The following is a 25445-nucleotide window of genomic DNA, read 5'->3' on the forward strand; positions in this document are numbered from 1 at the left end:
GTCCCGATATACGCCGGCCTGACATACGACGCCGTTATGCTGTGGGCCAGGGCCGCAACGCAGGTGCTACGCGAGAACGGATCGCTTACCAACGGCACTGCGATTGGGCTGAAGATACGAGGCAGCCTATATCGAAGTAAGATGCAATTGAAGAACGTGTAACGATTGAAAGCTGGGCTAATGGGTGACTGTACTCGAAAAATTGTGGACGCAGCGCAACGACAACGCGGACGAAGATGCAAAAAATATTGAAGCACGTGGAGCTGGTTCATGGGCGCACGTCTAGGAATGAGTGAAAAAGTGTTAGGCTGTAGATGGCATCCTTTAGCAACTAGTCAAGATTCGGGAACACTATGCTCTGGCCTTGCTGCGTTGTTACTGTGATGGAGAGTTGATAGAAGGAAACGGAACGCATCACCACGGCATCTTTTATCGGTTGGCCCGATGAGCTGAATTGTATTGCACTGCATTGTACTTGCATGGTTTCTTGCTCTCATTTAATTTCACAATATTCTTTTAGCAAATGTGGCTGAGTGTTCTTGTCTTTTTACGTTAAGATTTTGTCTGCAAACCTCGACATGAATATGAGAGATGCCGCAGTGGGGGGTCCGAGAAATTTTGACCACCCGGTGTTCTTTAACGAGCATATAACTCTCAGTAGATGGGCTTGAAACGTTTTGCCTTCGTTGAAATGTGACCGTCAGGGCGGGTTTTGATGACGCCATTATTGGTAAAAAGTTCAGCACCATAATCACTACAGGCAGTGATGGCGGGTACGGTGTTGTTTTCTAGATAAAATGCACGGGCATTGTTCAATCGTAATGTGTGTCTCGCTAACCATTTTTATCAGCGAAACTGTTTAGCAAATCGTTCCTTGCGAGTTGGTCGCAGTAAACTCTCATCGTTTTAAGTGGTGAGCACCACAAAAATTACGTTGATCTCATTACTCCCTACTGTTCACCGGAAAAGGAGGAAAACAACACGTAGAGCGAGACAATTCCTTTTTAGAGCTGCGCAATAGGTCAAGCACCATGGTTTTCTAGGTAATCTGTAAGAACAAGAACAAGAAGCGATGGCGATGAGCTTAACACCACGATTACACGCCCAAGAGAAAACAAGAAAACAGGAAAGGCAGCGGCGGCTGTTTGAAGGCGCCGCAGCGATGGAAGTCCTGCGCCAACGACGACTTATCCGTACATCTGAGAGAAGAACGAGTGCTCTATCTCAACGCGAGATTCTGTTTCTGGAGTCTTGGACAACCGTCTTGTGTCTTTCAGTATCTGTAGTTCAACTTTAACGTCTCTGCGCAGAAAATCTACGTAGAAGCGACCTATAGAATCGCATAGCTAAAGCTTGGCAAGAACTTTCAAGCAAACTAGAAGCTGGGTGACCTAGCTAATATCCAGAAACAACCTAAAAGCAAACTGATTAGTCTTCAGAATCGTCCAATGTCGCTGTTTCAAGCCTTTCATTCATGGCTGCAAGCTTTGCAACCTTTCTTTTTTTTAATTAAAAACTCTTTTCACAAAGCTGATCCAGCTCACGCATTCTAGCGACTACACGTTTAGGAATAGTTTTTGTTTGATTGACCCTTTCCTTCTGGTGTATGCGGGACTAGGTGCTCTCGGCTTTGACATCCGCGTCGACGAGAACGGCGACGCTGAAGGCAACTACACGGTGCTCGGTTTCTCAGTGCCGGAGGATGACCACCTCACTCCCGTGGGAAGGTTCACTCTCGCTGAGAATGCCAGCTCTCTGCCCGTACGTATGCACTAGTTTTATCCGTATGCATGTCACCGCATCTTGCATAGTTTGAAAGCAGACAGCACAGAACATACAGTACAGGGGAAAGGCTGCTACAAAAGCGGTAATAGCTGTAAAAAAACCAAGTATAAGATTCGTGAAAAAAAAAAACGAACTAGAGTGCTTGTTTTCCTCTGTGAAACACTATCTTAGAGTCAAATGAAACGAAAATGCAGCCACGGAAAGTATAAGAGACGTAACTTGTTGTACTTATGGCATAGGTGGGAAAGAAAATTATACATGAAGACAGCTTGCCACCTGCAGAGACCCAAGCTGCGACCTTTGAATAACGCATGTGGTGATCTGCCAGTTGGGATACGACAGTAATCACCTTCCGGTTTACGCCATAGGGTACGCTTGCATTTATCTGTGCATTTATGGGGGCAAATATTTGTGCATGTATATGCGCTAGAGCCGTACTGACTAACACTCCCAGACTGAAATGCGCACTTAAACCCTTTAAGGTGAGTGTGAGAACGATCATTGCTGCAGATAAATTGGCAGAGAGTTAGACGCGATGTTTGAAGGGTGTAGGTTTGGTCCCTAACGGAGGAAAATTCTGTTTTCGTCCACTTTATTACCTACATAATTATGTCATATATACTGCAAAAATAACGTTGCCTATAATTTCCCCGGCTGGATTTACATGTCGGCTTTGCAGTTGTTTTGTTTGATGTCTTATAATGAAGCTTAGCTATGTTCATTCATATTTGAAGTGTTCAAAGTAAAGCACAGTTTAACAGTCCCGAAAGCCGTGACACGACGCTTGGTGAATGGTCGAAAAGAATATACAGGTGGAGACGCCATCTTGATATTTCCCACCAAGTACTATCACGTCACATATTTTGAAGGCGCCTACTGGGTCATACGTAGCTTCTAATCTATCAAAAGCTAAGTACATTTCCTTCTGTTGGTGCGATAGACCCAGACCTAAGTTTCAGAAAGCTTTGTCAAGTCAATGAGTGCGAAAATACAAAAAATACATTTTCAAAATTTTGACGTGACGTGTGGAGATTTTGGCTCGACGTTTAAAAATGAAGCTTGAGCTGTGGTTTTCTCCGCTAATAATGAAGTTATATTGAAAGATTTATGATATACGAGTTCTCACAATGCTTGAAAAATTGATTTGCTGCACAAACTTCAAGGAAAACAAGGGAGACAGGAAAGAGCGCAAACAGTGCATCTGTCGATCTAAGCGGAGTCAATGTGTTTTATCGCCCCTTTAAATAAACATAAATTGAGCACGGGGCGGTGAAGGCTGTTGAGTGCTTTCCCTGAGACCCCTTCGCTGTCCTGCAGTATTAGTACAAGCAACTCTGCAAGTAGGAAAGAGCAAGCGTGACAACACTTCCTGCTAATCTCTATTCATCGTCATATTGCAGCATTTTACGCATCAAGTAGCTTCATTTTCGCTTAAATTCCAAAGTATTGAATAAACTAATTAGTTTCTGGAGTTAGTAGTTCACAGCATTGCGTGGACGCTGCGATGTGGTTTCACGGTTGTAGTTCGTATGCTAAAATTTCCTTGTTCTTACGCGGCCATAATGGTAAGAACTAGGTCTCTCTATGAAGTTCGTGGTATACATGTGGTCTTTACAGGTCGATATATAGGCTGAAAGAATGTGCCGAGTGGTACTGGTGCATAAGAAGAAGAAGACGCGACAACAAACAATATTAACGTCTCAGGTTTTACGTCCCAAAATCAAGATGATTAGAAGACTAAGTATTGGAGAAATCCGCAAAATCTAACCATCTGTTGTTTTTTAACTTGCGCTGACATCGGACAGTAGACGGGCTTCTATCATTTTGCCTTCATTGGAATGTCCACTAGCGCGAAATGGATTGAACTCAGCGATGTTCGGTACTACACCGAAGAATTCCCATTCAGAGAAATGAAAATGCCGTTTTCGGGGATTTTTCCGTCCACACTTTCACAAAATTCTCAGCGAAATTCTCTGCACAAGAGTACTAATTTACGCCCTCATCTACGCACAAACATACTATAATTACACGTGTCTCAAAAATTGGCGACTTTTGAAATCGTGAATAGCCCCTCTACTGCCGCACAACAAAAGCATGACTTAATTATTTCCTATACTACATTGCTATTGAGGGCTTCTAGTCTAACAGCACTAATAGGTTCTGCTAACAGCCCATAGGATCTGCTATTTTTTTATCTCATCGTTACAACGTACGACTTTCCATTTATGCTGATGACATCGGTGTGTGAACATCAGGTGTGACTCGACTTCAACTTCGTGCTCAACTTCAGAAGGCAACATCAGTGACATTGCACCACCTCTGCAAACAAGAGCTCGATATCCCGAGTGAAAAGTGTGCAGTCGTGCACTCTAAGGCAAAAGGGTGTTAAAAGGGCGTGCGATTCGTCCTTTTGGCGACTAATGAGGCGGCCACAACCATTTATTCCTTTTAGGACTAACGGCACCAGCTCTAACAGTTAGTCCCCTCAAGGGACTAACATTTAGTCCACACACTTACACCTTATTGAGTAACCGTTAGTCCCGCAGTTCACCCCAAAGGACTAAATTATAGTCCTCACATTTGCACCTTATAGAGCAACTGTTGATCTCCATATTTACACCTTACCGGGCAACCGTTAGTCCTCACAGTTGCACCTTGCCGGACGAACGGTTGATCCACTCAAATACTACAATCGGATGAACTTTTTGTCCCCAGTTCAAACATTGTTTTTTGTTTATTTTCCGCCAGGCCTAATACTTTTTTTCGCCTGTTTTTCTGCGCAGTAAGCAACATATTGCGCAGAAAAGAACACGCGAAAAAGTAGTTAGCCACCTATGTGTAAATGCTTTCGAAGCCACGGCAACAACGAACGACAAAAGTGCGACATCGAAATCTTATATTTTTCTACATACAGATGAAGTTTCTCCATTAAGTGAATTCATAATGAAATGTACATGTCCAGCCTCGTTGTCAAATCTTGTTCACTCCTTGGGAGCTCCTCCGACGGAGGCGATAGATGGCAGGCATTGCAGACGCCAGCGCACACAGCCTCCTGCCTATTGTGTTCCCACGGCTGCACGTACAATAATATAGTAAAAACAGTTAGGCACCCGTCACAGAAGATGAAGATGTACACATATGACAAGTACGTGGACGTTAATATAAAAACAAGCGTTAAAATATGACACACAAGTAACTTTACCTTCACATATCGCACAGTCTTTCTGAAGCTGCTCTGATGAAAGAGACGGATGAAAGGCATTGCAGACGCCAGCGCATACAGTCTTCAGCACGCTGTGTGCCCACGGCTGCACAATAAAAATGTAAAATAGTGAGTCACACGTGACAGAGGATGAATACAAATGCATATGAGTAATACGTGCAAGGTGAAATGAAAGCATACGTGAGATATAACATGCTAATAATTTCACCGTGATAAGATATGACATGATAATAATTTCACCAGAAAGCCAATGTCTGCTTACGCCATATCAATTAACGGGCAGTTGGTGTCATGGAGCCGGAGCCACAGGTTCTTGAGAGTCATAATCGAGTGAAACCAGTCTTGTACCCCACATGTAAACTACGTGAAAAAGCGGCTGACCGCCATTTGTCACTTGTTCAAGTTTCCTGCCGGAAAAGCTGGGGAGTGTCTGTCGAGTCTATGTTACAGCTTTACAAGGTAATATTTATTGGATTCCTGCAGCACAGCATACTTGTTATATCTAACATGTGCAAAACTAACCTGCTCAAAATCCAAAATATTCAAGCCCAGGTGCTTAAGATAAGCCTTGGTTTGCCCGCTGTGCCTCGACAGCTGAAACAATTGCCATTGCATAGGACTACTCGATCACGATGCACCCCACCATTGCAACGATGCGTACGTACCTCAGGCAACATGCTAGGAATCCTTCCCACCACTTGGCAACCCTTGCTTTTGAGAGGCCCCGCACGAAATTTAGTGCATTTGTCTGTGCACATCGTGCGTCGTTTACGTCAGGTTTTGCGCCTGATGAGAAATTGGTGTATCCTCCGTGGTGCCTGACACTTCCGAAAGTACGTCTTTTATTCCAGGCACACAGAAAAAATCAAATTCGCTTTCGTCAGCCCTAAAACAATTGAGCTTGCACCTCCTGCACGAAATGTACAATAACCACGTGCACATACACACCGATGGTTCAACCACAGCGTCTGGTTCTGGCGGTGCAGTGGTGATTCCAGCTAGAGGAATCACTCTGCGAATCAAGCTGTCACACGTCACTATGTCTACGGCGGCAGAAATTGCAGCTTTTCGTGGCGCCCTAGAGTATATCAAATCCCAGAGACCGAGTAAATGGGCTGTGTTTTCTGACTCGAAACCGGCCCTACAGACCTTGCAGTCAGGCCTTCGACGAGACTGCCATGAACAGTTAACTTACGAGGTTGTCAAGCTTCCTCACCACGCCAGAGAAACAGGTCACGAGGTCAATTTTCAGTGGCTACCTGTCCATTGTGTGATCAGTGGCAACAATTCCGCAGACAACGTGGCTTGCACTTCACACAAAGAAGAGCGCACCCTTCCAATTCCTTTGTCAAGGACTGACGCTGCAAAGTATTTTTGTCACCTGGCAAGTAGTCTGTGTCTGCTGGAGGGAAACACCCCAAGCATAAGACATAGGCTCTACCAAATAAACCTTCGACTGAAACCTCGACCTCCATCCAGACTTCCTCGACGTGAAGCTTCGCTTCTTTATCGCCTTTTGTTGGGGGTCAGCTTTACAAAAGTCTATGCAGCCCTCATTGGATGGGCCGACAATGCGGAATGCGGCGTCTGCGGCACCGAAGAAGACATCGACCATCTGATAAGCCATTGCCCTTGATTTGCCACTGAAAGACAGAAGATTCCGGACAGATTGCGACAATTATATGATCGACCACTCTCTATGCAGGTGCTCCTGGAACACCGTTCCCGCCTTTCGTCGGCTCAAAAAGCAGTCAAAGCCGTCTTGTGCTTTTTGATGACTACATGCCTATGTGAACAGCTTCAACATTTGTCTAGTGCCGCCGCTGCATACGCGTCAGCCCTTTTTTTCCTGTCTTTTTCTTCTCTTTTCTCTCTCTCTCTCTCTCATCTTTGTGCCCCCTTCTTATTCCCCCAGCGTAGGGTAGCAAACTGGGCATGTGCCTGGTTAACCTCCCTGCCTTCTCTCTTGTTGTTCTTGTCGTCCTCCATCGTTCCACGCAACTTCCTGTCTCCCCTATGTGTGTTTGCCTTAAAGTTGGTAAGTTAGGGGTGAGAACGAGAGCGCCCAGCCGTAGGGGGCTAGATAGATAGATAGATAGATAGATAGATAGATAGATAGATAGATAGATAGATAGATAGATAGATAGATAGATAGATAGATAGATAGATAGATAGATAGATAGATAGATAGATAGATCACAAATGTGCTTGCAGTACGCAAAGAAATGCTTCGCGTATAAAAATATTCTGCATACACCCCTGGTCGGGTTTGAATACCCGACTTGGAACTGCAGGTGTGCTGAGATGACCATTTCATTTACATTGACGTACACAAACTTATACGTACACTTATAAGCACATATATACGCAAAAGAGCATTCATAATCTTTCGCTTTGACAGGAAAAACACAAATTGGATCACAAGAAACCCTATTGTAACCAGCATACTCTTACAAGATAGTGAATAACTATATGGACAATCTATTTTCATATTTGCATTGCGCAGGTATTTCGGCTTGACAAGGACATTGCGTGGTTAGGCGGTGCCCCACCCGTTGGAGAGCCCAAGTGTGGCTTCAAGAACGACAAGTGCGCGTCGAAGCAAGGTGAGTATACGGTAACATACGATTGGTAAGCGCTTCCGGCGCTGTCGCCTTGATAGAAGCCTTGAGAAGTGAAATATTGCCGTTGGAATGGTGGTAGAGTTACGCAAAGTATTGCTGCTAGCATGACCTCTCTTGACAAGAGATGTCATTTTGACCATGCTGTTTTCCAGGTTTCGTTGTATTTTGTGACAGGACAGCAACATTTGCCCTTATATTCCGGAAGGGTATAGTGACCCCGATTGCCACGATGAAAAGGACCAAGCGAGGGAGTGAAAAAAAAGCAAAATAAAAGCAGACAAGTTTTTTCTGGAGACATTCGCAGCAGCTGAAACAACATTTCACGCACACACAAAAAAAAACTCTAGAATGGAGATTCATAGCAACTTTCATATGTGTATTTTTTTCAAATGTTGAAGCAGCGATTTGAGCGAAATAGTGAAGCAAATCTTTATAACATCACTCCGATATCTCTGAGGTGCTTTCTTCGCTAGTATTTTTATTGTTCTACTTTTCCTTGCCCCTGCACTACGACGGAATAATATATTTATAGGTAGGCTTTGACGTATGCAGCGTAGCAGCATACCTTGAAGTCTACCTGTAATTATAATTTTTAATCAATAAATCAATTATTCACCGTGCCCTCCAACAACCATGAGGCAAAAGTGCACCTGACTGGGCTGATTGGTACATGGTTGGGACAGGAGGAAACAGCGCTAAAAACGGGAAGGTAAAAAAAAATAGAGAGACTACAGGCACCAAACTAACATCCACTGGTTTATTGCACACAAATGCAATGTACACTGAAACGCTTCACGGAAAAACGAACAGAACAGGTAGTACAGCATCATCTCATGTGATAAGATGATCTTCACTCTGTCTTTGCACAGACGCGGTTTTCGTTTGCTTGTGGGCAGAGCTGGCGCGTATACTGAACTTGCCTGTAATAAAGCACCTTATGCTAGATTGATGTTTAGTATGCTGTTAACTTACAGTATCGTCTCTGGCGCTATTCGCTCTAACTCCCTAAGAACGTATTAGGCGGCTTCACATATGCTGCAACGAGCAGACTAGTGCCGTGCTGGACACCATCCCAATTCAAAAGGGACGTGAACAAACATATTATTGTGATAGTGAACTACGCCATCATTACATTCATTCGAAGGTGTTTGGTGTCTGCTAGGTGCTGTTAGTGGTCGACCGTAGAGAAGGGCGCCAGTGCGAAACAGCAACATTGAGAGCAGGATAGAGGAACTGCAGGTGTAGATTTCTGTCACAGGTGTTGGCATGTGTGGAAGGCGTAGGCCTGCCTGCTAACGAAATGATAAATATCGAGTATTGGATAATTTACAAAGGTGTTTGAGTTGAAACTGTTCAACAAGTTTGGAATGTCTTGGTTATCTTTTAAAAAATGTTGAAGGTAAAGAATCCAAAGTGGAACTTTTGTATCAGAATTATGCCACCTTGTGTTGATTATGTAGGAGGTATGTACGATCATTTACCACAGAATATTTAGCGAAGCTACATCGCCTTACTTATTTATAACTTGATGTCCGTGCTATATTATCTGTGGTTTCATATGTGAAAAGAAGTATATGTTTAATTGACGTGCCTTATGGCAACATTTCTTTTTACCATCTTTCATTCTCCTCACCCCTTTCCCCAGCACCAGGTAGCCAGCCGGTCTAAGAACTGGCTAACCTCCCTGTCTTTCCGCTTAAACTTTCTTCCTCCTCCTTCCTCCTCCATATGGGAGGAATTCCGAAACTTTGGCAATATGGTGCTCAGTAACGGGCGCTCACACTGCAAGTTACATGTATCACTAGCATTTCATGCTAAGCGTGTTTTACATATTGTAGATTCTATATGAGAATTTATTTTTTGTGACTATATATATAACCATGTACAATTGAACCAAGCTAGTGAATTCATTCGGCCATCTTGCTTTACATGACCGAGTACTTGTTGTTATTGCTCATTTTTGCTTGTGTAGGCGTTCATCACCCCAATTTTCTATATTTTCTTCCAGATTGGCGAGTCCTTGTAATTTGCATCACCTGCGCCTGTGTGGTTCTCGTGTTGGGTGTCTTTGCTTTCAGGTGGGTGTGCCATACTGCATACCGCGACAAAAATGTGACTAGACTCTTATGTTGTCGAGACTAATATCACGTTTTCGGTTTGCTCACCTAATGCGCACATCCGGTCAGGGGCAGTATAAAAAAAGAAAAGAAAGAACAATCAGACGCCACGTTTCCTACCTACGACAAAAACAGAGTTATCAACAATGATCACTAGTCTTCCTTATTTTGTAGCTTCGAAGAGAAAGAGCCGATTGGTAGAAGTGTTTGCACGGAAAATTATCACTGAGGCTCGTACCGCCACGTGTAAACATATCAACACACTTACTTTGCGTTATTTTTCAGTTCGTGCATAACGCCTTGTTGAAGCTGTTCTGACTATGCATACTTGAATGTTTTTTTACTTATATTGCATAGGCACCTTTGTCTTGTGAAAAAATGTAACTGCACAATTTAGGTGTATATATGTAAGGTTGTCTTTTATTTGCAGCGGCACCTTTGTCCGCAGACAAGAGTCCAGTAGAAAGCATTCTTAATTTTTCTTCAGTACCTACGTTCGCTATATAAATTTTAGAACTATTACACAGTATTAACATTGTTATTATTACTGATATTGTTACTCATAATATCATTTATAGCAAATGTTAATGTATATTATGTAAAACACACTTGACACGAATTACAAAGCGGTAAATGAGTGGTCACCAGGTGTCTAGTTTTTTTAAGATATACAAGTTAATAATGTTCACAGTATCATCTATCTTAACAGCGTGCGTAGGGATATTACGCATTTAGATTACTGAGAAAACACAGTGACTTCTTAAAGTTTTCTTTGGATTGGGCAAACCAACATATAATCAATGAGTAGGACGCCGCTGAAAAAAAAACAGGGAGAGGGTGTGTTGGCATTATCACGAGAAACCATTCCAGATTAGCGCAAGTATATTGCTTCCTATCATCGAATTTATGCCACATTTGTGGCTCTGCTTCCGTTGAAAAGTTGACAAAGATTCTAAATTTAGGACGCACTGGTAAGCATACTGGTCCGCGGAGAAAGCTTATGGCAGTGCTAACGACAAACAAGGATGGCAGAGAACGTACTGCTTTGCAAACAGAACCCTCTGACCCTCTGTTTGTCTATTACTCTCTATGTCACCCGTATTTATGATGTGCGTTATAGCCTAGGCTATAACAGTTGTATAATTAGGTCGCGACGCTGTCTATGCAGAAATCGAGAATAGGGCAAGATTATCTTGTCAAGATAGACATCGTAAATTTTACTACGATGCCAATACGTTGTCAACGCCAATTTCGGTGGCCAACGTTTGTATCACCAAAACAGCAAGGTGGCCTGAAGTTGGGGAGGGAGACAAAAAATGCACCAGCAATATTTAGCGTGGGATTAACGAATGCACGCATTATTTCTTGTTAACTGCTCAACCTTGTAAAACACGTTAAATTAAAATCACGTCTGTCTTTAGGTTCATGATGCTACAAAACGCTTCAGTAAACTCAATTTGGAAATTTTGTCCTTTTCTTCTAATATTTTCAAGAAGAATTACGCTCTTGCTAGAAATGAGGTTATTTTTTGTACAAAACGTGTATCCTCTTCAGTCACGAATTACGATGCGGTGTCAGAAACGCGTCAAACTCGCTTGGCATAATTCCAAGGCACTCACTATTACATTCTAAGTAATCAAATAAAAAAAATGTTGTTCAGTGTAAATTCTGGTAATTAAATGTAAGAAATGTTCAAGTAAGTATCCAGTTATTCTTAAATCAGACATCTTCAGTATTTGCTTAAAAATTCCACTATGTGGCCCAAAGTGCCACAGTTGTTTTTTGGTTGCATTTGTTTCGAGCGAAGAAAGAAATACTTTTCACGGTGCCCTCGGAATGCGTCACGCCAAACAATCGTCAAACATGATAGTGCATCCAGAGAAGAGATCCTCTGCAACAATACGCACCATAATGAAGTTATACGATCACCACTGCTTCACTGAGAACACTTGCACAAATGTGGATACGAAGTTTCAAGCTTTCAATGAAACACGTGGTGCGTGACGTGCCATTAAAGCTGGCGTCTCCATTTGTACACACCATGACTGAAAGAGAACCTGTTTATAATTTGCTATGAATCACAATTGCTAGTATTCATTATAGTTGGTAATATTCGTAGAGCAATTTCGAACACCTGCGTTCTATGTTTAAGATCCAATGTTTACTGCAAGTAACCAAACAATCACGCTGCCCATGAGGGCCTATATGATTACCAGTGTTCATCCCTAGAAGCCCCACTGTCATTTAAAGTGAACTTTGCCTTGGAAAATTTTGTAATAATAAGCCTTTCTTGTTAGGATATGGGTGGGAATGTACATACATATGAATAATTCGTCCACAAAAAAGCGAGAATCATATTAGAAAATCAAAATGTCATGATTGTATAAAACGCGAACTTCTTGCCTTCGCTTTCAAATACAAATAAACACATCATCTTGACGCTTGAGAAACAGCGTTACCATCGGTGGCTTAAATTTAGGTGCAACATGAAATGTAAATTTGTTTGTATTTCTACAATATGTAATGCGATAATCTTACTGTAGAAAGTATGCAGATTCACCCAGAAGCAACTGTCGCTGCATAACTGCAAGTTGAGCTCTAGAAAGCATTTGGACGTTTAAGGACTCGTCTTGTGTCGAGATAATGCTTATCTGGAGTGCGATTTCATATATGTTCTTCATGAAGCTTAAAATTAGGGAAAGCTACATTCATTTCGCACCAAATAGGGCATCCAAACACGCAAGCAAGAAGTATATAAGTCAGGATTCCACAAATGCCTACTAATAACTATTGGAAACTAACCCCTGACTTGTAAGTAGGCGTTTGTGGTGTTCTAACTTCTTTCTTCTTTCCGTGATTGCAGGTCCTGTCTCCTTTACAATTCGTTATAACTCTTCATGCATAGTTTGATTTTAGTTAGGGGTACAATAAGTTTTAGTTATATTGAAAGGGTGCACTTCATTAAAGAAAGGAAGCGTAAACATTATTAAAGCTATTCATTTTCAAAGTGCTCTATTAATTCTGCTTCTTTCTACTATGCACCTTTTCGGGCAGGCACTACCATTACGAGTACAAGTTGGCCCGCCTCTTGTGGAAAGTGGACATGGATGAAGTGGTCGTGTTGCGCACCAACTCAGAGCTTAGTTTCCAGAACACAAACGTGAGTTCCCGGCGTGTATTGCAACAAAATTTTAAGCATGACACTGATTTTTATTTAACTTACTTCATTCGCACCAGCATTAGCACATGATAGTAACTAATTGATATCTCTACGATAATGCATCCTTGACTTCTTCGAAATGATGGCGATCATTAGCCATATTTTTACTCGAGCGATTCAAGTACTGTGCTTCGAGCAGACGTTGTCGCCATCTCCCACAAAATCTTCCAGATGGCATCCGTGAGAGAACGAAGCATAATTATGACCTTGCCAACTTTCTTATGTGTGTCATCAGCTGTTGGTGAAGACGCCTCAGTGGGCGTGGTCTTCTGACGTTCTATGGTTAGCTGATTACTTGTAAGAATAGGCCATTTCTCTGGAGAGATAGTCCTCTACGCAGTCTGCTTCAAATTTGTTGGTCCTGGTGCAGCTTGACTTAATGGTGCAGCAGTAGAGGTGGCGCTGACGTTTCGAGCTTGCACAGTTTTTTGAGGTCGAACGATGGCACCGATGCCGCTGCCGACGCCCAACTGTTTCGGCAGCATCCCTGTGGGTCGAATTGTCTGTGACCATTTGCTTAAGCACCGCGCGCTCCTTCTCAATTCGAGGGCAGTCTTTCGATGAGGCAGTGTGTGAGTCATTTTTTACAGTAACAGTTACTCCTTTTTTCGATCTTTCAAACTCTCTCGTTGCTATCTCCAGTGGAGGGTAGCATACCGGTCACTCCAGACTGGTTACCATCCCTGCCTTTTCTTTCCCTCCTGTTCCTTCTCTTCTGTGATAATTGGATCCTATTGCTAACGGTTTACCTACCGTTTTTTATTTGTTAGACATGCTATAAAACTTACTTTGTTCGCATGTTTTCTGCCATCTTTATGAATGAACACAAAATTCTTTCTTCTCACTTGAAAATGAAAATAGTCACTGTATTTTTTTTTTGCTTGAAGAAAACCAGTTTTACCCAGAGAATTGCTGATGTGCTAATTCATTTCAGTTTATTATATGAAACTGAGTGGTTGTTTCTCCTGACCACTTTTCTGGCTTTAGCGGGACTCTTGGGTGTTTTGATTATTCAATTATAGTAAATTTCTGATAAGTAAGTTTAAAGTAACCTTATAGGCACTCATTCTTGGCCTTCTTGTTGACTTTTTCAAGGCCTTCTATTTAGTTAACCATGAAATACTGCTAAAAACTTACACTGCAATGATATTTGAGGCCAGGCTCTATCGCATATGGGCGCTTACCCATCGAGCAGACGACATGTTTTACCCTTAAATAACTCTTTCTCTAGTATGCACCCTGTACTATGTGGAGTGCGACAAAGGAGCATATTGGGACCACTACTATTTAGCATATATCCTAACCATATCATAAATCTTTCCAACGAGGCCAATTATATCATATATGCTGATAATTCTAGCCTATTTGTTTCAGGTCATGCCAATTACGAGCTTTTAAAAACTTGTTTCACAGCAATGATAACGCTAGACAGATGGTCAGCAGGAAATGGTATGCGTATTAACGAAAACCGTACAAAAGCGTTTATATTTCGAGCTAATAACAAACTTATTTTATTTAACCATGCTTTAATACTTGAGTACTCATAAAATTCAGGTATGTCATGGCACAATTTTTTAAAGAACAGGACCTGGAATATCATGTGGAATATGTTTTGCAAAAATTATTTCAAGTAACAGGTGTTTTAGTCAACTTCAGTATTTGCTTCAGAAAAAATTAGGCTTTTACTAAATAAATATTTTACCTCCCATTTAAACTATTGTCAATTGGTATGGGTACGATGACGGCTACTAATGTTGAAAAACTATACATGCTACAGAAAAAATATATTAGGCATTTGTTTGATAACTCACAGCGTAAGAAAGACGAAGACGAAAGATAAAATAACACGACTTTTTTAAAAACTTCAATTGAGAGTGGACACTTATTTTGTCTTATCCTTCGTCTGCGTCTTCATCTTTTTAGGCTGTGAGCTATCGAAAAAAAAACGAAGTATCACCAACAATAGCCCAGATTTTCCTTCTTGTTCATTGTATTATTCATATATTTCTTGCTCATTTTGTGGCATCCTCTAGACCCTTACTTTGTAGCTAAGAAATAATTAAGCTGCAGCAGCTATACAGTTATGCATTAAGCTGAAAATTTAGATCGGAAACTCAGGCACATAAGAAATGTAAGCATTCTAGCCAAACTGCGCGCAAGAAATCAAAAGTACCCCACCCGTCATGGAGAGAAATGGGAGGTTGACATAAGCTCGGGCATACAGCTTATCTTGCACTCTTCCAGCTCTTTTGAAACACTGTGATCTCAAAGGTTTTGATTTATTCATCTGTTCTTACCACGACCTCCAGGAATTATTCAGCTATATATTTTTCCTTTTGGTCACAAAATAACTCCTATATATATTTCCGCTTTTATCACATATAGGTACTCCTGAGATTATGATCGATATAGTTTAAAATGTTCCAACGTATGCATTTTGTATGTATTTATTATGTGCCTTATATCTTGTTTCTGGATGACAATTGCGTTATCATGTTTAATTTCTACACAGTGTAATATATTGCTTTGAATCTACTGTTAAGTCACAACTGCCTTGTGTATGCGTGGTGGTGGCGCGCTACCCGCAAGGTGTTATATTTTCCTGTTTACCGCAATGCTGCTGCCTATCCGAATTTTTACATTGTATTTATTTTTTGCTGCAATTTTTGTATGCGGCTGTGAACTAGTCAAGCTGTTTCAAAACACACATTTTTTTTCCACAGTCCTTTATTTCTGTATTCCTAAATGAAAAATGAACTTCGATTTGATATAGTTCGATAGCTTAGGGGTTGTACATATTTTATTGTTAAATTTGCTTTTTGAACTCGCTTATTTCTGTGAACATTTCTTGCTGTTTTATTTTTTTTCTAAGCCTACATTACTTGATATGCAACGTATATATATAATGCGAGTTTAGTTTTGTTGGATTTTTAACGCATTCTTTTGAACGTTTTAGTTGTTTGGAAATATGTACATGATAAACTAAATTACGGTGGTGATGTGCTCATTCATATTACAAGTGAAGCCACAATAAAGATCACTATGCGCATTAAGTTGAAAGTGTGCAAAGTGGCTGTGTTCTTGTTCTGCCCAAATGGGAACTTTTTGACCTACCGATATGGGACAATATATATGTATATATGCTATTTTGTTTCTCGATTCCTAATTTGCAACAATCAAGTGAAAAAGGGTAGCCGTTGCAAAGTTTGGATGACAACAATTTCATCGTTTATTTTTTATTTACTTGCGAATATATTGATTGCGCTGTGGGTAGCAAACTAAAAAATTTTGAAGCACAGCTTAGTGCTGCGGTGAGATGCGTCACGAGTTACATCTCATGAATCGGGCCCCATGTGGCACGCGTCAAGCAAGGTTTTTGGCGCCCAACATTGCTGCAATATTATGCAAAACCCTTAACGCTTGCGCTGTGTCGTTGGAGAGTCGCAAAATAAGAACGCATGCGGGCGCTCACTGATTGATGTTGGAGACGCAGTTTGTTATCATATTCTTTTCTTCGGAGTAGCATGTACGTTAAAGCATCGCCTTCTCAGTATGTATCAAACAGGCTAGCAGGAAGTGAGTACGCCCCCCACCCCCCCGGTGGTCTAGCGGCTAAGGTACTCGGCTGCTGACCCACAGGTCGCGGGATCGAATACCGGCTGTGGCGGCTGCGTTTTCGATAGAGGCGGGAAAGTTGTAGGCCCGTGTGCTAGATTCGGGTGCACGTTAAAGAACCCCAGGTGGTCGAAATTGCTGGAGCCTTCCACTACGGTGTCTCTCATAATTATATGGTGGTTTTGGGACGTTAAATCTCACATATCAAATCAGTTAGATCAGAAACTTTGCCACAAAGTGCACTTATGTAGCCTGACAACTCTCTACATACTCGCTCACACATCCTCTGTGCTCTGGTTTCTGGTGACAGCGTGGCATGCTGGAGACCACACGCCTTGGTTTTGCGTTCCCGGACGAGCAGCATTTGCTCAAACTGCGGAGGAGGCTGCAGAGTGCCGCTCCCTGGGTTTGGTCAGCGAACACAGTTCCGGATACCGAGACTCCAACGGTGGCCGCAGGGCGCGGCCGCGTCGGTTTCTACAAGGGGAACGTTGTCCACATCAAGCACGTCTACAAGAAGAGCGTCGACTTAACACGCAGCATACGCAAGGAACTCATACAGGTTTGCTTATACGAAAGCAGTTGACAGTCCTGATTTATCAGAGAGAAAGGCGCCATTGGGAACCCCAGTGTTCCGATTTTTTTTTATGTCAGTCAAAGTAAGTCGCATTTTGTAGTTTTCAGGAAGTAGCATGTTTCGCATAACAATTTCGCACTAATGACACGTGAGCTATTTTTTTGCGATTAGGGGTCTCGATATTTGCGAAAGGTTATAGCGCTTCTCCTTTTATTTTATGGCACAAAAAATCATAACCTATTTCCTCTAAGCGAATTTCATTTTGTTTACAACATTCTGAGGCCACCAGTTAGGTGTTAGATACGATTAAATGACGGAACCTTTTTACCATGGGCTCTATGATTCACAAGCTGTCGTTTACAGACGGCGTCATTTATCTCAAATATGTCCCGTACATCAGTATCCACTGCGCCAACGTGATATGTAGCATTCACACTCGCCGCTCGGCCACACTACGATACGTGGCTAGTGTTGTAATGATTGTATAGCCTTTTCAAAGAAAAAAAGCATTAACTTAATGTTAGCGTTACTGCATTGCTGCCCACGTTGTTGAAATATTGGCATCTATTAAGAACTAAACTTTGCATTAGTAGACACTGAATTCACCAGTATGTTTCAAATTTTTCAGCAGTCATCAGATATACACCTATTTGCAGATTTGAGGGCCAGAAACCTCGAAATAAAAGATAAATACCTTACTTTATACTACTACTACTACTAATAATAATATTAATAATAATAATAATAATTCATTGTACACATCCTTAAGAAATACAAAGAAACGGGCTTGTCAAAGTCCCAAGGGCTTGTGCGACTAGGCACGTCAGAGCCGGTTACAGCGATGTGGACACAAGGTAACAAAAACCATTGTTGCTTTTTGCCAACAAAAGTACTAATGATTGACACCATGGCTTTTTACAGGCAGCAAATAAAAAAAGAAGAACAAAGGAGGAACCCAGAGCATACGTGATATCCAAGTAGACTATTTGATTTTACAACTCAGCGAGTATTTTCTTTGATTGCTTTTTTGAACTCGCTGAAAAAAATTCTTCAGGTAGTGAATTGATTTTTTTGGATTATATACACTTCTACATGATTCCCCATATCTGTTAGAAAACCGAGGTACTATAAGACGCTTTTTTTCTCGAGGCGTTACTTATGGCACTTTAATAATAATAATAACAATAATAATAATAATAATAATAATAATAATAATAATAATAATAATAATAATAATAATAATAATAATAATAATAATAATAATAATAATAATAATAATAATAATAATAATAATTGCGTTCTCTTAACAGCTTTCGCGGTAAAACATCAGACTATTCAAACGCAGGCTTCTTCAGCAAGGCAATTCAGACTGACATGTGTCCCAACACGTTGCACTGTGCCACGCATTACTCCCCTGTGTTCCATGAAGCTGAGGCGTTAGGAGCCCATAAAGATGAAACCACACGACCAATAAATGACGTTAATGATATCACAAAAGGTGGTGAGTAGTGTAGTAGCGTATGTTGCACTACCCTACATGATAGTGCGTTCGCATTTTAAATTCGAAAAATTTCTTAGCGAACTTCAGTGACTGTGAGCGTATCTATCTATCTATCTATCTATCTATCTATCTATCTATCTATCTATCTATCTATCTATCTATCTATCTATCTATCTATCTATCTATCTATCTATCTATCTATCTATCTATCTATCTATCTATCTATCTATCTATCTATCTATCTATCCAGCAGCCTACGACTTTTTGCTCTCCTGGCCGTTTCGGTAATGGTAGCAATACCAAACTTGGTATGGCATACCATGACTTTATGAAGTACACATCTGATTTGTCATAACATGAAATTCATGATATGTATGTCATAAATGTCAGGATTTACATTTTAAGGTCCTGCAGCTCTTGCGGTGGTTTCGCTCACAGGGCATGTTGCAAAACTGGTATGGTATGACATGATTGCATGGCGAACACAAGCGACACACCCTAACATGAAAATCATGACATGCGTCTCATGTAATAACATGACTACGTTCCACGCTCATGACGCACTTGCAGATGTTTCGCTAGCGTCACATATATCAAATTTGGTATTACGTTACGTGAATGCATGACGAAGGTATGTGACTGGTGCAAACATGATAATCATGAGATGCGTGTCATGCAATAGCATGAATACATGCCACGCTCATGATGTGCCAGGGGCCGTTTCGCTATGTTCACTTATACCGAATTTTGTACTACGGTACGTGAATGGACGACATAGAAAAATGACACATCCAATCATGGTAATCACGTCATGCGTGTCATGTAACAACATGACTACATGCCACACTAAGAATGCGTTTGCGGCAGTTTCGCTAGCTTCAGATATGCCAAATTTGGTATTACGTAACGCCAATGGATGACGAATGTATGTGGCTGGTGCAGACATGATATTAATGAGATGCGTGTCATGTGAGAACATGACTACATGCCACAGTCAAGGCGCCAATACATTTTGACGTGACGCGGAGCACGTGCTCGCCGGCGTTCATTTCGTCGAGTCACGCCGGTGTTGCCACGCCAGGCGCCGGTCCTGCCATCTACTCACGGGCGCGCGCCACGCTATGTTGCTTTGACGCATGCGCGTTTCAGCGCGTCCGGCGTTCCTCTGTCACGAAAAAAGGGAGACGCAGTGTTGTCTGGGTAATGCATCGGCGCGAAATGCAGCATGTCGCATTTCACGCTGGTTGCCGTTGGGCCGCGTCGACGGACGGTAGTCGCGCCTGGCGTCAGACTATAAGTGCTCGCATTTAGCTAACGCAGCGTCGCTGTGCCCAGCGTGCGCGCACGTCAATGCTACATTAGAGCATATTGGACCCTTCATGATGCGCTCGCGGCTATTTTGCTAGCTCCATATATACCAAACTTGGTGTTACTTGACGTCAATGAATGACAAAGTTAAACAACACATCCAAACATGATAATCATGACACGTAAGTCATGTACGGCATCATTTTCCTCCACCTCGTGACGTTGTGATTTAAATGTGACATATATGAATATTTCTGATTCTTGCTTCGCATATCATCGATTCCCACTGTACGTGCGATCTGGCAGTTTTTTTTTTATTGAGTACAGAGTTCTAATACTTCTTGCCTTTAGGAGTGCACGTGGTAGGTGGTCCTGTTTGTTTCACGTTCAAGATAGAAGCTGGCTTGCTGATTTTGCAGTTAGTTTCTGCTCATATATAGTCACATCAGTGTGAGGGTTGTAGTATTTTTTTCTCTCATTTGCTTTCAATAAACATGCAGCAGCGAATAAGCACTGAGGATTGTTTCCTGTTTTCTTCGTCCACATAGTCGTCGTTCTGTGTTTGATTATATATTATCACCACCGCGCCCAGCTTTCAATCTTATACTACGGCCGAAGGAGTGCGGTTAGCTTGATTTTTCAGCTCTCCAGAAGTTGCTTTGTTATTTTTTAAAACGTTACTTGTTTTTATACATGCAGGTGCGAGAGATGAGGCATGAGAACATCACGCCCTTCATTGGCGCTTGCGTTGACCCACCAAACATCTGCATATTGACTCTCTTCTGTGCCAGGGGAAGCCTCGAGGTCAGTGTGCAATGCTACGCGAAAAGCTTTCTGGATCCGAATCTTTTTTGGCTAATGCGATACTTATTCGAGGTTGAGACGACTAACATTCAGGTTTTATATAAAAACATTTAAAGCGCGTTGTTGTGGGCAGTAGTATACACTTATAGTTGTCAATAATTATTTGATTTCATTTCAATTTTTTTATACAAAAGGAAAATTGCATACGTTGAAGAGACTAAAGCCAGACTACCTCTGCGTTGCGGTGGTTACTGTACCCGTACATTTCCTGAAATGTAATGAAACAAAAAATATAAATTTTATACTTTTATTTAGACACATGAAAGCAAATGCAAAACGGAGACAGCTTAACTGAAAGATACATGTTAAAGTTTTACGTTACAGCCTTCTCTAATTAGCCCACTGTCAGATCAGAAAAATATGTAAAATACAGAAACCTGGAAGAAAAGTCCGAAAATGAAGTGCAATAGATTACGGAAATAAAGTACAAAAAATCATTAAAGTATTTATAATAAAAGTTTAAGATGGCACAGTACAAGAGGGGAAGTGCATTTTTAATATTTCCTTAGACAGATTTATTACTTTCAAAGTTTAAAGGCACAGCTTTTGTTGAACAGTAGTTGAGGTATTTGATTTAATAAGGTGTTTTAGGGTGTCTCATAGGACTCCGTGCTCGGAGCCTTTTTCAACTATGGCAGATGAAATAAAAATGAAAATGACAATGATCTGAATGAGAATGCAAATAAGCACTAATCAAGATGACGTATAAATACTATGCCAAACGACGCTGCAATTGTATCAGCCTACCACTTTGTACACGCAGGTTATATGCTTCTCAACTACCTCCTCCCGGTACTATTGTGAGCTGGGGCCAGATTTCTCAAGCAGTGCCGATGCAAACTTTCCCTGTGCGTCACAGGTGTACCACCTCGGGAGTTTCTATCCATTGATTCTTTATTAAACCGTCTGCAGGAACCCCGGCCCGGAATTTTCGTTAACAAAAAAATTTCTTTGTCATGGGGCAGAAAGACTTGTCGGACTTTGATGACATAGGTAAGCAAGCACTCGGACAGGTCTCTAATAGCCCCGTCGCGTTGGTCTAGTGGCCAAGGTACCCTACTGCTGACCCGCAGGTCGGGGGATCGAATCCCGGCTGCTGCGGCTGCATTTACAATGCAGACGGAAATGTTTTGGGCCCGTGTGCTCAGATTTGGGTGCACGTTCAAGAACCCCAGGTGGTCGAAATTTCCGGAGCCCTCCACTATGGCGTCTCTCCATAATCATATGGTGATTTTGCGGCGTCAAACCCCAAATATCAATCAAATCAGGTCCCCCATAGGAATAGTCATATAAAAGAAAGCTTCGGATGGGGCACTTGATGGTTGGATCGAGCTCCCGACTTCTTTGTCCTAGAAGCTGGATGCGCAACCAATACGCCATAGATCTATGCTACTTACCCGATACAAAAGAACCGTATTCAGTTTTCCCCACCCTTGGGAGACATTGCGTTAATATATAGGAGTCGTGCAGTCAAGTACTGCATGATGGCACACACTAACGAAAGAGCAACGTTAGCAGCGCGGAAGCCCCTCAGCATGGCGTAGGCTGACAACGATCACCGAGCATTAGCTTTAGTAACAACGAAGTTCCGCCATATCGAAAATGAAAACCCCGTAAATGTGGTCATTTTATATACTGTGCGATGCCAATGGTGACAATAATGTGCAAATTATTTCGTACTTAAAGTAACACACATGCAATTTTATTAAAAGGGTGGACTACATCATACCTAATTTCTTAATGCTGAAGCTCCTTAAGACTTAGCATTGCCTTCTGTTGTTGTTAGGATATAGAACAGTTGGTATAATTCTAACATAGCTGAAGCACAAAAAAGGTTATACTATAGACTTCAACGTAGACATCGCCTAATTATAAGGTTCCTGTCCCACGAAGATAACCTATCGAGAAGTGTACTGACGAGTTGATATTTATTAAATTGTGCCTAAATGTTGGGGCTTCTCAAAGAACCCTGTGACACAATGGCACACGTCAAGAACTGTATGTCCGAAAAAATCACTCGTATTCAAACGCTATTTTGCCACAGGTTAGATGGAAGGCTTTAGGGTTCGATTTCGAGGCATATACTCCACTCAAGTAATTTTCCAAGTCCCACTTGAATTGCCTAACATGACTGGCAAGCGCAATAAATTTACGATATATGAGGCAAGGCTTGGATGTGGGGTTACTCACTGATACGATACTTAGACCTTTCCCAGTTGTCATTGTTTACTTCATGAGATTCGTAATTTTTTTCTTTCATTTAGGTAAAAATATTCTGCCGTGTTGTTTAGATTTCTTATGACGTGGGTTTTTTCTAACTTTTTTTTGAAATCGTCAAAAGACTCACGATTGCATGACAAAGACCTAATGAGAAGCTACTACAAAATCGGTCACTATACGACGTCCAAAAAAGGAAAATGAGTTAATTACGCCCCGTGGATTGAAAAAGATGTCGCTTGTTTTCTAGAGCAATTTCGAAGAAGAGCAATAGCCTATATTTGGCAATCCTAGTGAAGCTCTCTGTTGTAGTAATACCAGTGCTCTACACTGTTGTGGGTACAAAACTTTATTGTGTAGTGCCAAACGAGAAACATGGATGGCAAACACGGGCACCTTGGTCCTTTGAACTGTATCGCGAAGCTGTGACGTCACGCCTTGTGATAAGAATACTCCAGTTACAATATTTTGCATAAGTCAGCTAGTCGTTAGAACGGTAACGGCAGCAATCACATTGCGCTGTGTGCAGCTACGCTTTTTTTTTTACCCATAAAGAAAGTGTAAAATCACAACAAGGGTAGCGTGATTGTCCGCCGCCACTGCCGCTGTTCGTAACCACCATAACGCGAAATAAGAAAAAAAGTGAAATAGGAGACAATATGTACAATAAACTAGAGGCCGAATCTGGGAGCTCTCCGTGGCAGCCAAGAATTCTGCCAGAGAGCCATGCCGGTACCTAATACCCCACCGCAAAAATGCTCTATACAGGCGCTATGTCGGGAAGGAACGGCGTTAGCGTGCGTGATATAAAAAGGTAGCAGAAAAAAGTAACAACCACACCCAACTCAAATTGTATAATCAGGCGTCAGTAGTTTTGGTAACGAGTGAATAGTTGGGTGCTTCCAAATCATTACAAAGACATCGTCGACAATTTTTGTTGCCATCAGACACCACATCAATTTAAATCTTAGTGGGTACCTAAGTAGCGTACATTGTAGTAGGGACCGCACTTGCGTATGATGGGCTCTAGAATAGCCACTCTTCCAGCTTTCGCTGTGACTGTGTTGTGGTTTTTGCGCAGGCCTGTGTTTGTTCTTTTTTATTGCGATAGCAAATATATTTACACTATCGGTTAGATTTTGACGCCTGTGGCACTCACCAAATATGTATACGTATGTATATGTATGAAAACGCGAGAAAGAAAAAAAATTGCAGAAAAAGACTCCAGTGCCATGGAAACGAACTTAAGACCACTGAGACGTAAGCGCGAGACTTTTGACTACTGAGCTACAGAGGAGCACGTTCCTAAACGTTCGAACGGCAAGCAATTTATATCTAACGCTCACCACTGCTGCCGCGCATCTCGGGAGAACTATAGTGCTTTCAGCATTACCAGAAAGATGGCGCAATGAGCGCGCGTCATCACATGGTCACGACGCAGCGGCATGCGCTCATCTCCCACGCGTACTTTGCCCCGCGTTGAGAATAAGGGTGTGGACGCTTGATCGTGCACCCTTATTTTGCAGTGGAGAGGATTGTACGTCTCGGCTAGACATTGGGTTTCGCCGGAACGATTCTGTTGTAGTTACCGGGCGCACAAAGGTCACTTCAATCGTCGCAGAGTCTCAGTTTACGAAAAGAGCGCTCTTTCCAGACACAGCAAAGTAACAACTAAGACGCTTATTCGAGTTTATCTGTACCTGTGAGTACGTTTCATGCGTTATTTGTTGCATAGAAACGCGGGGAATGTTTTGATTTGCTTGCCATTCTGCGCTGACCTTCCGATTGGTTGCTATCGTGTTCATTGATTCGCCTTTGCGGCAAAGCTGTGACTTTTTTTTTAAGGCACTATCATCGAGTGCCTGAGAGTGTAAGCTGTGTATTTTCAGAGCATTTTTATTGAGTTTGTTGCCATAATGTTACTATCGTGTACTTGTTAGTGCTGTATTTCGCGTGTATATTTATGCAGTGACAATATGCCAAAGAGACATATTGGAATGGTGTACCTTATTACTCATTTTGCACTTTTCCACACTACATGCACTCTTTATTATTATGTCATTCCAGTGAACCCTTTCATATATAAAAATAAGCCCAGTGACTCAGTTATTTGGCACGTAAAAGAATAAAAAGTTTTTCAGTTGTGTAATGCAAGATATATGTCGATATGATAATAACTGCAATGTTACCGAATTTGTCATACTATTTATACAATGCTTACAATGCTGTGATCAAAATACTCAAGTTTAAAAGCCTTCGTAGCCTAACATGCAAGGTGTGAATTTTCATAGGCTTTCTTTAAGTGTCCCAGTAATATTTATAAGGGAAAGGTGACATGTCTAAGCAAAGGCATATCCAGTGTGAAACAACAAATATTGAACGAAGAATTAAAGC

At 41.6% G+C, this 25445-nt stretch overlaps 1 protein-coding gene across 1 annotated transcript in view; it reads left to right on the forward strand.

The window, feature by feature from the left end:
* Nucleotides 1-9: 9 nt before the first annotated feature.
* LOC142767619 (guanylate cyclase 32E-like) overlaps nt 10-25445 on the forward strand; it is a 52954-nt gene continuing 27518 nt past the window's right edge. Inside the window, exons 1-7 of the mRNA XM_075869654.1 lie at nt 10-136; nt 1619-1761; nt 7515-7614; nt 9641-9710; nt 12804-12909; nt 16895-17146; nt 20670-20774. Coding sequence (XP_075725769.1) covers nt 37-136; nt 1619-1761; nt 7515-7614; nt 9641-9710; nt 12804-12909; nt 16895-17146; nt 20670-20774 — 876 coding nt within the window. The 5' untranslated portion in view covers nt 10-36. The remainder of the gene's footprint in view (nt 137-1618; nt 1762-7514; nt 7615-9640; nt 9711-12803; nt 12910-16894; nt 17147-20669; nt 20775-25445) is intronic.

This window comes from Rhipicephalus microplus, chromosome 7, assembly GCF_043290135.1.
Source record: "Rhipicephalus microplus isolate Deutch F79 chromosome 7, USDA_Rmic, whole genome shotgun sequence".
Lineage (NCBI taxonomy): Eukaryota > Metazoa > Arthropoda > Arachnida > Ixodida > Ixodidae > Rhipicephalus > Rhipicephalus microplus.